This window comes from Martes martes (assembly GCF_963455335.1).
Source record: "Martes martes genome assembly, chromosome: 17".
In the NCBI taxonomy this organism is placed as follows: domain Eukaryota; kingdom Metazoa; phylum Chordata; class Mammalia; order Carnivora; family Mustelidae; genus Martes; species Martes martes.
The window spans coordinates 52,288,008-52,299,599 of record NC_137905.1 but is presented as its reverse complement, the minus strand read 5'-3'; the positions used below and the strand labels follow the sequence as shown (position 1 = coordinate 52,299,599).

Here is an 11,592-nt window from a genome sequence, read left to right as displayed (position 1 = left end):
CACTATACAATTCTTTCAACTTTGCTATCGCTTCAATATTGCTATCTTCATAATTTGTCAGGGAAAATAAATCAAGCTATAGTGCTATGCACTTAAGATTAGTGCATTTTACTATATGTAAGTTACATCTACATTTTTCCTTTTAAAAAAGATTTTGTTTATTTATTTGAGAGAGAGAGCACGAGGCGGGAGGGGCAGAGGGAGAGGTAGAAGCAAACTCCAGGCTGAGCAGGAAGCGGAATGCGGGACTCGATGCCAGGATTCCCGGATTGTGACTTGAGCTGAAGGCAGATCCCTAACCGATTGGGCCACCCAGGCACCCCACCTCTAAATTTTTGTTAAAGTCCAAGTTACATGGTTAAGTGCAGAAAAAGAAACAGAAGTTACTGATCAATAAGTACAGTCTGCTTCTATTTACTTTATTTTTTATTTTATTTATTTATTTTTTCAAAGATTTTATTTATTTATTTGACAGACAGAGATCACAAGTAGGCAGAGAGGCAGGCTCCCTGCTGAGCAGAGACCCTGATGCAGGGCTCGATCCCAGGACCCTGGGATCATGACCTGAGCCAAAGGCAGAGGCTTTAACCCACTGAGCCACCCAGGTGCCCCTGCTTCTATTTACTTTAAAAAACGTGCAAGCTGATATTGATTTGCAGAGCTAAGCTAGGAAACCAAAAACATCAAATAGTTCCTCAAAAACGCTTGCAGCATCCTGATCAGGGGGCTTGGCTAACAATGCAGATTCCCGGGCTCTGTCTCAGGCCTTTGGAATCAGGATCCCTGGGAGTGGTGCCCAGGAATCTGCACTTTCAGTAGATTTTTCTGATCCTCATTTAATATTTGAGAAGCTGAGTCAGTGAAAAAGAGGGCAGGCCCAGAGACAAAGACGCTACCCATTAATTTTATGCTCTTTCCATGGTAATGGAGCTATGGGCTATTTTTATTGGCGTGTGTGTTTCAGTATTTTCCAAATAAACCCGTAAGAGTCAGGGTCCCACTTACCATGGGACGGAACTCTCTTGTCTAACCTTCTTCCCTCTTCCCCCACATCCTTCACAAGCCCCCGCCCTCCCTTCTCCTGCCCAAGAAAACTCTTGTGGTTAATGAGTCTCAGAACAGTGAAGTGAAATGAAAGTCATAGATAAGAGCGAAAGCCGCTGAAGGATTGAGTGGGGGTGGGGGGCTCCCCCTGCAGGAGACCGCCCCTCCCCCACCCCCGAAGCTGGGAGTGAGGCGCGCCGGGGACACAAGCTGACCCTCTCTGGCGACCCCGCAAAACTACTCCACACATCCCTGCAAAAACACCAGCAGCTTCCCGACCCCCGTCCCCCATCCCCCCTCACTCCCAGAGAGCCTTCAGGCCGGGGTCACTTCCGAACCCCGGAGGTGGGCGGGGAACAGGGTGGAGACTCTGGGGGAAGAAAACGCTTGGGTCTCCACCGGGTCCCTAGAGATGTCCCCGCTACCGCTGCTGCTGCTCCTGCTGGTGCCGCCCTCGCCGCTGACTGTGGAGCCCGCCCGGGCCTCGCTGATCCGGTACCGGGGACCCCATCACCACCCCAAACCTGGGACGGCCCCTCCCCCTCTTGCCCTTTAAGTCTGGGGCCCCCCAGTTCAGTGACTCCCAAGCCTAGCACTCCAAGACCCATGATTCCTATCTCTTGGGTTCACAGATCTCCAAAGGGGGCTCTCACCCGGCAGGGGGAGGGAGGGTTCCACCCTGTTAGGTCCTAAGAGGGCAGCCCTTTCAGTCTAAGGTCCTCCAACCCTGAGACCCTGGACTGGGGGACTCCTCTGTCCTTCCTGTCTCCAGACAAGTTTTGGGAGGACCCCACAGATCCCACCCTGAGCTCTGATGATCTTGTACTGGGGTCTCCAGACATGCAACTCCCCATACCCCAACCCAACAAGATCTTGGAGACTCAGAGCTGTGACTCCCCCAGACTCACATCTTCCAAACTGTTTAGGTCTCAAGAAGTCCAGTTTGGGGGACCCCAGTGACCTCCCCCTTCCCCTGGCCTCCGGTGCCCCACACCCCAATCTCTCACTTCTTCTCCTCTCTTCTCCCATCCCCTGGAATTCTTGATTGGGGGGGGTCCTCTTCCAGGAACCATTTTCCCTACTCGACATTCTTGAGCCTCTCAAAGATTGAGTCATGGGGGACAAAGATGTGAGGGAGGGAACAGGGCTCCAAGGAGTGACTAAGAACGGGACAAAAATATTACTGCACAGGATGTTTGCTAACCTGCTTTTTGAACCAAAAAGCTCACGGCCATTTCCCAAGCCAGCACAAAGGATAGTGATTCTCTGAGAATCATTTCAAGACCAACGGCATCTGCATGACCCAGGAACTTGGTAGAAATGCAAATTCTCAGGCTCCATCTCGGACCTAGTAAATCAGAAAGGACAAGCTCTGAATTTCACCTCTCAGTCAGGGGTTGGCAAACACTTAGTTCAAGGGCCAAATTCATCCTGCTATGGAGTTTGACAAAACCCAGTCATGTTGCCCAGGACTGTTTCCATGCCATACTCACAGAGGTGAGTGGTTGCAACAGACACCAATGGTGGGTGAAGTCTTTACAAAATCTTTGCCCTTCACCCCTGCTCTAGGTGGTTCCTGTTCCTGCTAAAGTTTGAGAACCACTGGCATAGAGGGCTACTTTCTCCTTTTTTTTTTATTTGACCACATAAACATTTGTTTGTTTGTTTGTTTGTTTGATGGGGGGGTGAGTAGGGAGAGGGAGAGCCTACAAGCAGGGGAAGAGGCAGAGGGAGAAGCAGGCTCCCCACTGAGCAAGGAGCCCCAATGCAGGACTTGATCCCAAGACTCTGGGATCATGACCTGAGCCAAAGGCAGACGCTTAAGAACTGAGCCACCCTGGGTGCCCCTACTTTCTCCTTTTTAGTGGTTGAATGGATTCCATTCTATGCATGTTCCATGCAGAGCAAAGTCCTAACTAGTTGGTCTCCAGTTTTCAAAATTAGATACATCCTCATAAACACCTTTTAGTGCACTTGTCCAGTGATCTCCTGTAGATGAAACTCATTGAACCGAAATTAAGTTGGGCTAAAAGGTGTGCAATTTTAAGCTCTATGGTACATACTTGCCGAATCATCCTCCAGAAAGTTTGTATCAATCCACAACCCCAAGCCAACAGTATCGGTGGTTCTTTGCCAACCTGCAGGGTCAGAAAAGGTTTCTGACTCTTGTCATTTGTATTCCTTTGTCAACTACTGGGGTTGAACATCTAACATAAAAAGATGTTATTTGTTTAGAAACTGTTTGTACTTCTTTTGCCTGTTTATGTCCTTTGCCTATTTTCCTACCGGATATCAAGAACTGTGAAGTTAGCTTGCCACAGTTTCATTTCATGGGTGCTCATAGAAAACACAAAACTCCCAAGTCAGAGACAAGGACGGGTTATTACTCTTTTTTTTTTTTAAAGATTTTTATTTATTTATTTGACAGACAGAGATCACAAGTAGGCAGAGAGACAGGCAGAGAGAGGAGGAAGCAGGCTCCCCGCCGAGCAGAGAGCCCTATGCGGGGCTCGATCCCAGGACCCCGGGACCATGACCTGAGCCGAAGGCAGAGGCTTTAACCCACTGAGCCACCCAGGCACCCCAAGGATGGGTTATTACTCTTGGCAACAGTAGTAGCCAGGATATCGGTTCTTTGAACCCCAGTTACCACGGGGTGAGATGAAGAGGGCTGGCTGAGACGTGCACATGCAGTAAGGTATATTACAGGAAAGGAAGCCAAAGTTTAGGGAAACTGAACCTTTTATAGTGGATCATAAACCTGTTTGCTCTTTGCCCCAGAGGGAGACACTGTCTTTCTCCCAAGGCTATTCACTAAAGGAAATCCTTGACAAAGTCCCTCTTTGGAAATGTGAGAGAACCATGGCAAATTATCTCCCCAAAGCTGGGTTGTTTATCTTACTCTTATTTGTTTGTAAAAGTTCTTTGCATATTAAAGGTATTAATTCTTTGACATATAACCTGTAATTATTTCCCCTAGATTAAAAAAAAAAAACCAAAAAACCTTTCTAACAGCTTTGTGTGTTGGGAAAAGGGAGTACAAAGTTTTAAAATTATAGAGTCCCATTCATCAACATTCTCCCCAATAATTTCTGATCTTGTTATTATGCTTTGAAAAGCCAGAGTCATTTAAACAATTTACTTCATTCTAGTGCTCTTAAATATTACATTTAATGGGCTGCCTGGGTGGCTCAGTCAGTTAGGCATCTGCCTTCGGCTCAGGTCATGATCCCAGAGTCCTGGGATCGAGCCCTGCATCGGGCTCTCTGCTCAAAAAGGGGTCTGCTTCTCCCTCTCCCTCTGCCCCTCCCCCACTTGTTTTCACTCTTTCTCTCTTGCTCACTCTCTCTCAAATAAGAAAAAAATCTTTTAAAAAATTACATTTCACCTTAACTCTTTGATTATCTGGAACATAGTTTAGTATAAAGAATGAAACTGGGATTTGGTGCTTGTCCTCTCCCCCCCACCAATAGTAAGAAAAATTGTCTCTAACATCATGATGAGAAGCATGCAAGGAACAATTTCTGCAAAGGCTAGTTTTTTTTTTTAAGATTGTATTTATTTATTTGACAGACAGAGATCACAAGTAGGCAGAGAGGCAGGCGGAGAGAAAGGGGGAAGCAGGCTCCCTGCTGAGCAGAGAGCCCGATGTGGGACTTGACCCCAGGACCCTGGGATTATGACCTGAGCTGAAAGCAGAGGTTTTAACCTACTGAGCCACCCAGGCGCCCTGCAAAGGCTAGTTTTATGTTTAGGGTCTTTGGAAACCTTTGTGAATGTCAACTTCCTGAGGATGGTTTATTTTACGTTATTTGGAATGTCTCTTATTGAAAGATTCTGGGGGAAGCTCTGTTTGGGATGGCTTTCTCTTATAAAGTCTTTGGGGAAATTTGTCATCATGGTTTGATATGTGTTTCATTGGGTTTCCTGGAAGGTTGTTATTGTAGGGTTTCTGGTAATGACAGTTATTGTAGGGCCATAGAGACATTTGCTTTATCATTATATCCTATTTGGAACATTCTGTCATAGAGGGTCTCCAGGAAGAGTAGTTTCCTAACTGTCAGTATTCTCCCCAACAGGATCCCTCTCCGCCAAGTCTACCCTGGACATGGGACCCTGAACCCACTGAGGGGATGGGGGAAGCCAGCAGTGCCCTCCAGTTTGGAGGCCCCATCCCCTGGGGACAAGCCTGTCTTTGTACCTCTCTCTAACTACCTAAATGTGAGTCACTGCCCCAGAGAGTCCCTGCCCTCCTCCCCACTTAGGAAGCCAAGCTCTTCATTCCCCCTCTCTCCTGTTTTGCCATCAGGCCCAGTATTATGGGGAAATTGGACTGGGAACACCTCCACAAAACTTCTCTGTCGTCTTTGACACTGGCTCCTCCAACCTCTGGGTCCCGTCCATAAGATGTCACTTCTTGAGTCTGCCCTGCTGTGAGATTTCTTTCTTTTTTTTTTTTTTTTAAGATTTTATTTATTTATTTGACAAAGAGAGATCCGAGATCCCAAGGAGGCAGAGAGGCAGGCAGGGGTGGGGGGGCGGGGGTGGCAGAGCAGGCTCCCCGCCGAGCAGAGAGCCGGATGTGGGGCTCGATCCCAGGACCCTGAGACCATGACCTGAGCCAAAGGCAGAGGCTTTAACCCACTGAGCCACCCAGGCGCCCCGCTGCTGTGAGATTTCATGAGGGATGATAAGGCTGAACAGAGGTGATGAGAGAAGGGAGGCCTGGTTCTTGGCTTCCCAAGGATTTCTGAGGCATTGTTCTCTTCTGACAAGCCTTCAGGGGTGACAAAGGCACAGAGGCAGGAGGCACCGAGGATATTCCCTTTCCCCAGTGACACCTCCCTGATCTGACCTAGGGTTCCACCACCGCTTCAACTCCAAAGCCTCCAGCTCCTTCCAACCCAATGGGACCAAGTTTGCCATTCAGTATGGAACTGGGAAGCTAGATGGCATCCTGAGTGAGGACAAGCTGACTGTGCGTGACCCTTGATCCCAGGAAGACTTGAGCCTGGGAGAACCCCAATGTCTAAGATGATCTGGCTTAGGGAGGTGGCTTAGGAGGCGGGGCTTCCAGGGCAAATGCATGAGGCTTCTGGAGTGGGGGGCGGGGCTTCCTGGGTAAAAGGGGCAGGGTTTCTCAAGCAGGGGCGGGGCTTCCTGGTTAAAGGGGTGGGCTTCTTAAGCGGAGAAGCAAAGCTTCCTAGGCAGTTGGAGTTGTCTTCAAATGTCTCCAAATGTCGGATTCAGGCCTTCGTTTGCAAGATCTCAGGGTTACAAAGGTAATGTCCTCCAAGAAGTAACTTGCTTCATTTGCATCTATCCCTAGATTGGAGGAATTAAGGGTGCATCAGTGATTTTTGGAGAGGCTCTGTGGGAACCCAGCCTGGTCTTCACTTTTGCCCACTTCGATGGGGTCCTGGGCCTCGGTTTCCCCATTCTGGCCGTGGGAGGAGTTCGGCCCCCACTGGATACACTGGTGGACGAGGGGCTACTGGATAAACCCATCTTCTCCTTCTACCTCAACAGGTAATGGGGAAGGGTCTACCTTCCTATGAGTCCTAGCCCCAGGAAGTGCGTTCTGTTTTTAGGAAGTCCCTTACCCACTAAAGGAAGTCTCATCCTCCACTCACCAAGTCACCGACCCAGTCAATATAAGCAATACCTGTTCAAAAGTTCCACTGACCAAGCAACCTTAAGACCTATGAAAGACACTCACCATCATTTTAAATGCTCCACGTTCCAAACCCAAACCAGGAAACTCCATGCTCTACCTACTCAACTTAGGAACCCCCTCTTCACCATACAGAAAGCCCAAATGCCATTTGAGAACACACTCCTGAAGTCAGAAGTTACCCATTTTATTTTTTTTAAGATATTTATTTATTTATTTATTTGACAGAGAGAGAGAGAGAGAGAGAGAGAGATCAAAAGTAGGCAGAGCAGCAGGCAGAGAGAGAGGGGGAAGCAGGCTTCCTGCTGAGCAGAGAGCCCAATGCGGGGCTCGATCCCAGGACCCTGAGATCATGACCTGAACCGAAGGCAGAGGCTTAACCCACTGAGCCACCCAGGTGTCCCTAAGCTACCCATTTTAATCTAAGAAGTCCCAGGTACCTTTTAAGAAGCTTGACCTTATGTTCAGAAAGCTCCACCCACCATCCAGGAAGTCCCCGCGTTCCCTCTGGAGGCCCATCCCCCATAGGCATAAAATCCTATGCACTTTCAGTTACCCTGATGTCCGCCCCGCTCAGTGAACCCACTGTGTAGATCTCTCCTCCTGCACCTCCAGGAATCACTGCCCTTCCTCCCCGCCACTCTCAGCCAAGTAGGAAGTCTACCACCTCTGAATTATGAGACCTACAATTCAGAAGGTCTCACCATGCACCCAGGAAGCCACCCCATTTCTACCCAAGTCACACCTGCCAGAGCCAATTCACACACCCCAATGCTCCACTTAAATTCCACCCCAAAAGTTGCATCTCCCACAGCCAAATTAAGAAGTCCCATCCTCGCTTCAGAAAGCCCTCAGGACCCTACAATCCTGACCTTCCTCAAGAACAGTCCTCTCTCTCTTCACTTCTTGCTTTGCTTCCAGTCGCCACGCCTCGGCCCTGCCTGTATCCCGCTACTCCCAGCTAGAACCTGGAGACCTTTCCTGGGCAGGAATTCCCTTCCTTGGCCCCTCCTGAGGCTGGCAAGGGAAACACCCATGACATTGCCAGTCCTTTGCCTCTACAGGGATCCTAAGGCAGCGGATGGAGGAGAGTTGGTCCTGGGTGGCTCAGATCCAGCTCACTATGTCCCACCCCTCACTTTCTTGCCAGTCACGATCCCTGCCTACTGGCAGATCCACATGGAGCGGTGAGGGACCTGGCCTTCTAGGTCTGGGAGGAATGGGCTAGAGCCTTATCTCCAGTGTCCTGGGAGAATGGAGCTTGGAGGCCTGGACTCCTGGGTCTGAGGGAGGAGGGAGCTGGGGCCAGGATTCCTGGGTCTGAGGGAGGAGGGAGCTGGGGCCAGGATTCCTGGGTCTGAGGGAGGAGGGGCTGGGGGCCAGGATTCCTGGGTCTGAGGGAGGACGGGCTGGGCTAGGGCTCCTGTGTTTGAGGGAGGAAGGGCAGAGGGCCTGGACTCCTAGGACACTGGCTCCAATGTCTACCCCTTCCCGTCTCACAGTGTGAACGTGGGCACAGGGCTGACTCTTTGCGCTCAGGGCTGTGCTGCCATCCTGGACACGGGCACATCCCTCATCACGGGACCCACTGAAGAGATCCAGGCCCTGCATGCAGCCATTGGAGGAGTCTCCCTGCTGTTGGGGGAGGTGAGGACCCAGTGTCTGGTAGAGATTTGATGGAAAACAGTGCCAGGCCCCAGGGTGGGAATAAATGGTTAAGAGGTATCCCAGGGCAAAAGGCACTGGGCATCACGAGCAACAGGCCGGGGGGGGGGTAGTGGGAGGGAGCAAGGACCCCTCCCAGGCCTCTGCCGAGTCACTCCGGACAGGAGGAGATGGTGATGGAGGTTTATTCGGGACTGAATGGGAGTGAGAAGCCTAAGGAGCCTGGCGGGGTCTGGGGGAGGTGTGAAGGAAGCTCAAGAAGAGTCGGGGGCATTAGCCCCCCCAAAGTAAGCAGCCACAGAAGAGGGGGGCCCTTTCTGGGAGAGAGAAGAGATCCCAGAAGCAGCCTTGGGGAGCACCCACATAAAGCAGAAGTGGAGACAGGGCAGGAGCAGCCCGAGGCACGGGAGAGTGGAGGCTCACAGAAGCTGTGCCAAGAGGGTTTCGGGCCTGGTGGGGGGCACGGTGCCACATCAAAGCTGCTTGCTCACTTCTATGTCAAGAAGCCCTGCAGCTCCAGGGGGGCACAGGGGGGTTCTTCCAGGTCAGGATTTCTGTGACTCGATCCCTGTTTTCTTTGGCACTACTGAGAGGGTAGAGAAAACTCGGTTTGTGGGGCTCTGAGTCAAATGTCCAGGATGCGGGCTCGTAATGAGCCAACGAACCAGGGAGATCATAGTGGTTCAATGTGGCTTGCCTGGGGTTGGGATTCAGCTCTGCCACGGAAGAACTATGCTGTCTTGGACGAGTCACTTAGTGTTCCTTGGTCTTGGTTTCCTAACCTCTAAAGTAGGGTCACTAATACCTCTTAGGTATGTTGTGGGATTGAATCAATTAACCCACTTAAGGTACTCAGAACAATGCTCTGATGCTGTCATCTCTCTCAAGAGAGATATACACTTGAAATTAAATTCTCACCATTCCTTACCTTCCTAACAAGGTAATTACTATTGGTTTTTAAGGAAAATAGACTTCCTGGTAGTCATTTACATTACAGTCATTTCCAAGTGTAAACGTTTACAATATTTACAGCCTAGCTTTGTATTCTTACGTACTTGGGGGTGGTGGGATGGGAGAGCAGGTACCCCATCAATCTAAAAAAGGCAGCTCTCAGCCGCTCAGTTCCAGCCAAGTGTTTCCGTGCAGGGAAAGCCAGATCTTCCGGTTTGTTGGAGAAAGCTGAAAACATTATTTGAAACCTCCTGGTTCATGAATAATAACACTTTTAGTATGTGTCAGGCATTCTTCCAAACTAACTCATTTATTTCTCACACAACATCTCTGAAGTATTCCTATCAACTAACACCTTCAAATTGGAAACTGAGGCACAGAGAGGTTAAGTGACTTGTCTAAGGTTGCACCGCACTGGACTCCAAGGAGACAATCTGTACCATCGTGGTGTACAGTTGGTAAATAATTTTTAAAACATTTTTGAAACTGCTAGACAATTGCAATACACCTGTGGGCTCTGTGTGCCTCACGGGGCCAGCATTTTTTGATCTACAAGTAGATGGAGGAAAAGGTTTGATCAAAAGGGAGCCTAAAGGAAGTGGCAATGATTATGTACATGTGTGGTGGGCAGAGCCGGTAAGGATAGAGAAGGCAGCAGAGCTTGACCACACAAGACTCTGAGTATCTATTTTAAGCAGAGCAGGAATCCTTCAACTCCCCTTGTTCCTCTTTTCCTTCAGTACCTCATCCAGTGCTCGAAAATTCCAACACTTCCTCCAGTCTCCTTCCTCCTTGGTGGGGTCTGGTTTAACCTTACAGCCCAGGACTATGTCATCCAGGTAGGTGGCCGTAACAAGTCAGAGTGATGCAGTAAGATGGGATTTGAGGGGATGGAGCTGGGAGTGAGACATCACCAGGGCCGAGGAGGGGCCGCAGAAACACTTCTGGCGCCCGGGATTGTGGGCGGGGGCAAGGCTCTGGCTCCCCGGGAAGAGGAGGGTTCGGTGCGCGTGACACACCCAGTGGTCTCTCTTGTCGCCCTGCAGATTGCTCGGGGTGGTGTCCGCCTCTGCTTGTCTGGCTTCCAGGCCCTGGACATGCCTCCGCCTGCAGGGCCCCTCTGGATTCTCGGCGATGTCTTCCTGCGGACCTACGTAGCGGTCTTCGATCGCGGGAACCTAACAGGCGGGGCCCGAGTGGGGCTGGCTCGCGCTCGCTCTCGGGAAGCAGGACCACAAGGGGGCGGGCCCGCGCGCGCGCAGGACACCGGTTGGCGCGCTGGCTAGGCGCACGCGCACCGAGTAGTAGCCGAAGCATTGCTAGCTACTCAGTAAAAACCCGTTATTTACATTGACCCTACCTGGGTTCCCCCCCGCTTTTAAAAAAATTTTAAGCGCACGATTTTTGGAGAGAAAAATTAGCGTTCAGCTCTCTGGAGTTGAGGAAGAAAGGAAAAAAGGGCTCACACCGGTGCGGGAGCCTTGTACTACGAATCCCATGAAGCCCTTCGCCTATGCCCCCTGTAGACAAAGGCGCCCAGCACCGCGGAGCATCACGGACCTTGTATTCCAGGCTGTGTTCTCTTGCCGGGGGCGGGCGCAGCCACAACATGCGTGGGAGGCGACAGGTCGCGACGACAGCGACAGGTGGCAGTGGGGGGTGGTGGCTGAATCGTAAAGGGCTTTCCAACCCTTGTTTTAAGGGGTGGGGATACGATTCCCGCAGACTTCATCTTCTGTTCCTCTTCTCTCCTCTGGGATTCTGAGACCCCCCTGGGTCCGCCATAAAGGCGGGGCTTGAAGCCCCCGGGTTGGGGGGAGCTGTGCTGTCCCTCCTCCGGCGATGATGTCATTGCCCCCCTTCCGCAGCCTCTTGCTGCCCTGAGCTGCCGGGGCTGGGTCACCCCTCCCCCAACGCCAGCCCCGGATTCCCCCATCCCCGCCCCGCCTCGACTTGGGGTGAGTACGGGGGAGGGGGAGAAGGCACAGGGACCGGGGGCGGTAAGACGGCCCAGATCCCAGTTTGGGAGGCGGGATACCCGGGAGATGAAGACTCAAAAATTACAGCGGAGAGATTCTTCCTTAATAACGAGGTTTGGGGGCCAAGGTTCTTGGAGGGTCTGGGGAACCAAGGTTCCTAGGCAGAGTCTCCATATTTTCAGCTTTAGTGTTCGGGAGACCCCGTTTCCTAGAACTGATAGGAATGGGGGCGGAGGAACGAACCTGGGCTCCTAGAAATCGGGAAGCGGGATACCCTTT

At 51.0% G+C, this 11,592-nt stretch overlaps 1 protein-coding gene across 1 annotated transcript; it reads left to right on the top strand.

The window, feature by feature from the left end:
• Positions 1–1,391: 1,391 nt before the first annotated feature.
• Positions 1,392–10,746, top strand: NAPSA (napsin A aspartic peptidase). Its single transcript, XM_080828106.1, has 9 exons — positions 1,392–1,539; positions 5,124–5,265; positions 5,354–5,477; positions 5,904–6,022; positions 6,374–6,573; positions 7,783–7,905; positions 8,221–8,365; positions 10,075–10,173; positions 10,381–10,746. The coding sequence occupies exons 1-9, from the start codon at positions 1,457–1,459 to the stop codon at positions 10,618–10,620; spliced, it is 1,275 nt and encodes a 424-aa protein (XP_080684232.1). The 5' UTR covers positions 1,392–1,456; the 3' UTR covers positions 10,621–10,746.
• The last annotated feature ends 846 nt before the right edge of the window (positions 10,747–11,592 follow it).

Excerpts from the sequence above, each read along its gene's own strand:
- NAPSA (XM_080828106.1), top strand. The coding sequence starts at position 1,457 with ATGTCCCCGCTACCGCTGCTGCTGCTCCTGCTGGTGCCGCCCTCGCCG. Across the intron at positions 8,366-10,074 it reads TCTCCCTGCTGTTGGGGGAG|TACCTCATCCAGTGCTCGAA; the intron begins GTGAGGACCCAG and ends CTTTTCCTTCAG. Across the intron at positions 10,174-10,380 it reads CCCAGGACTATGTCATCCAG|ATTGCTCGGGGTGGTGTCCG; the intron begins GTAGGTGGCCGT and ends GTCGCCCTGCAG.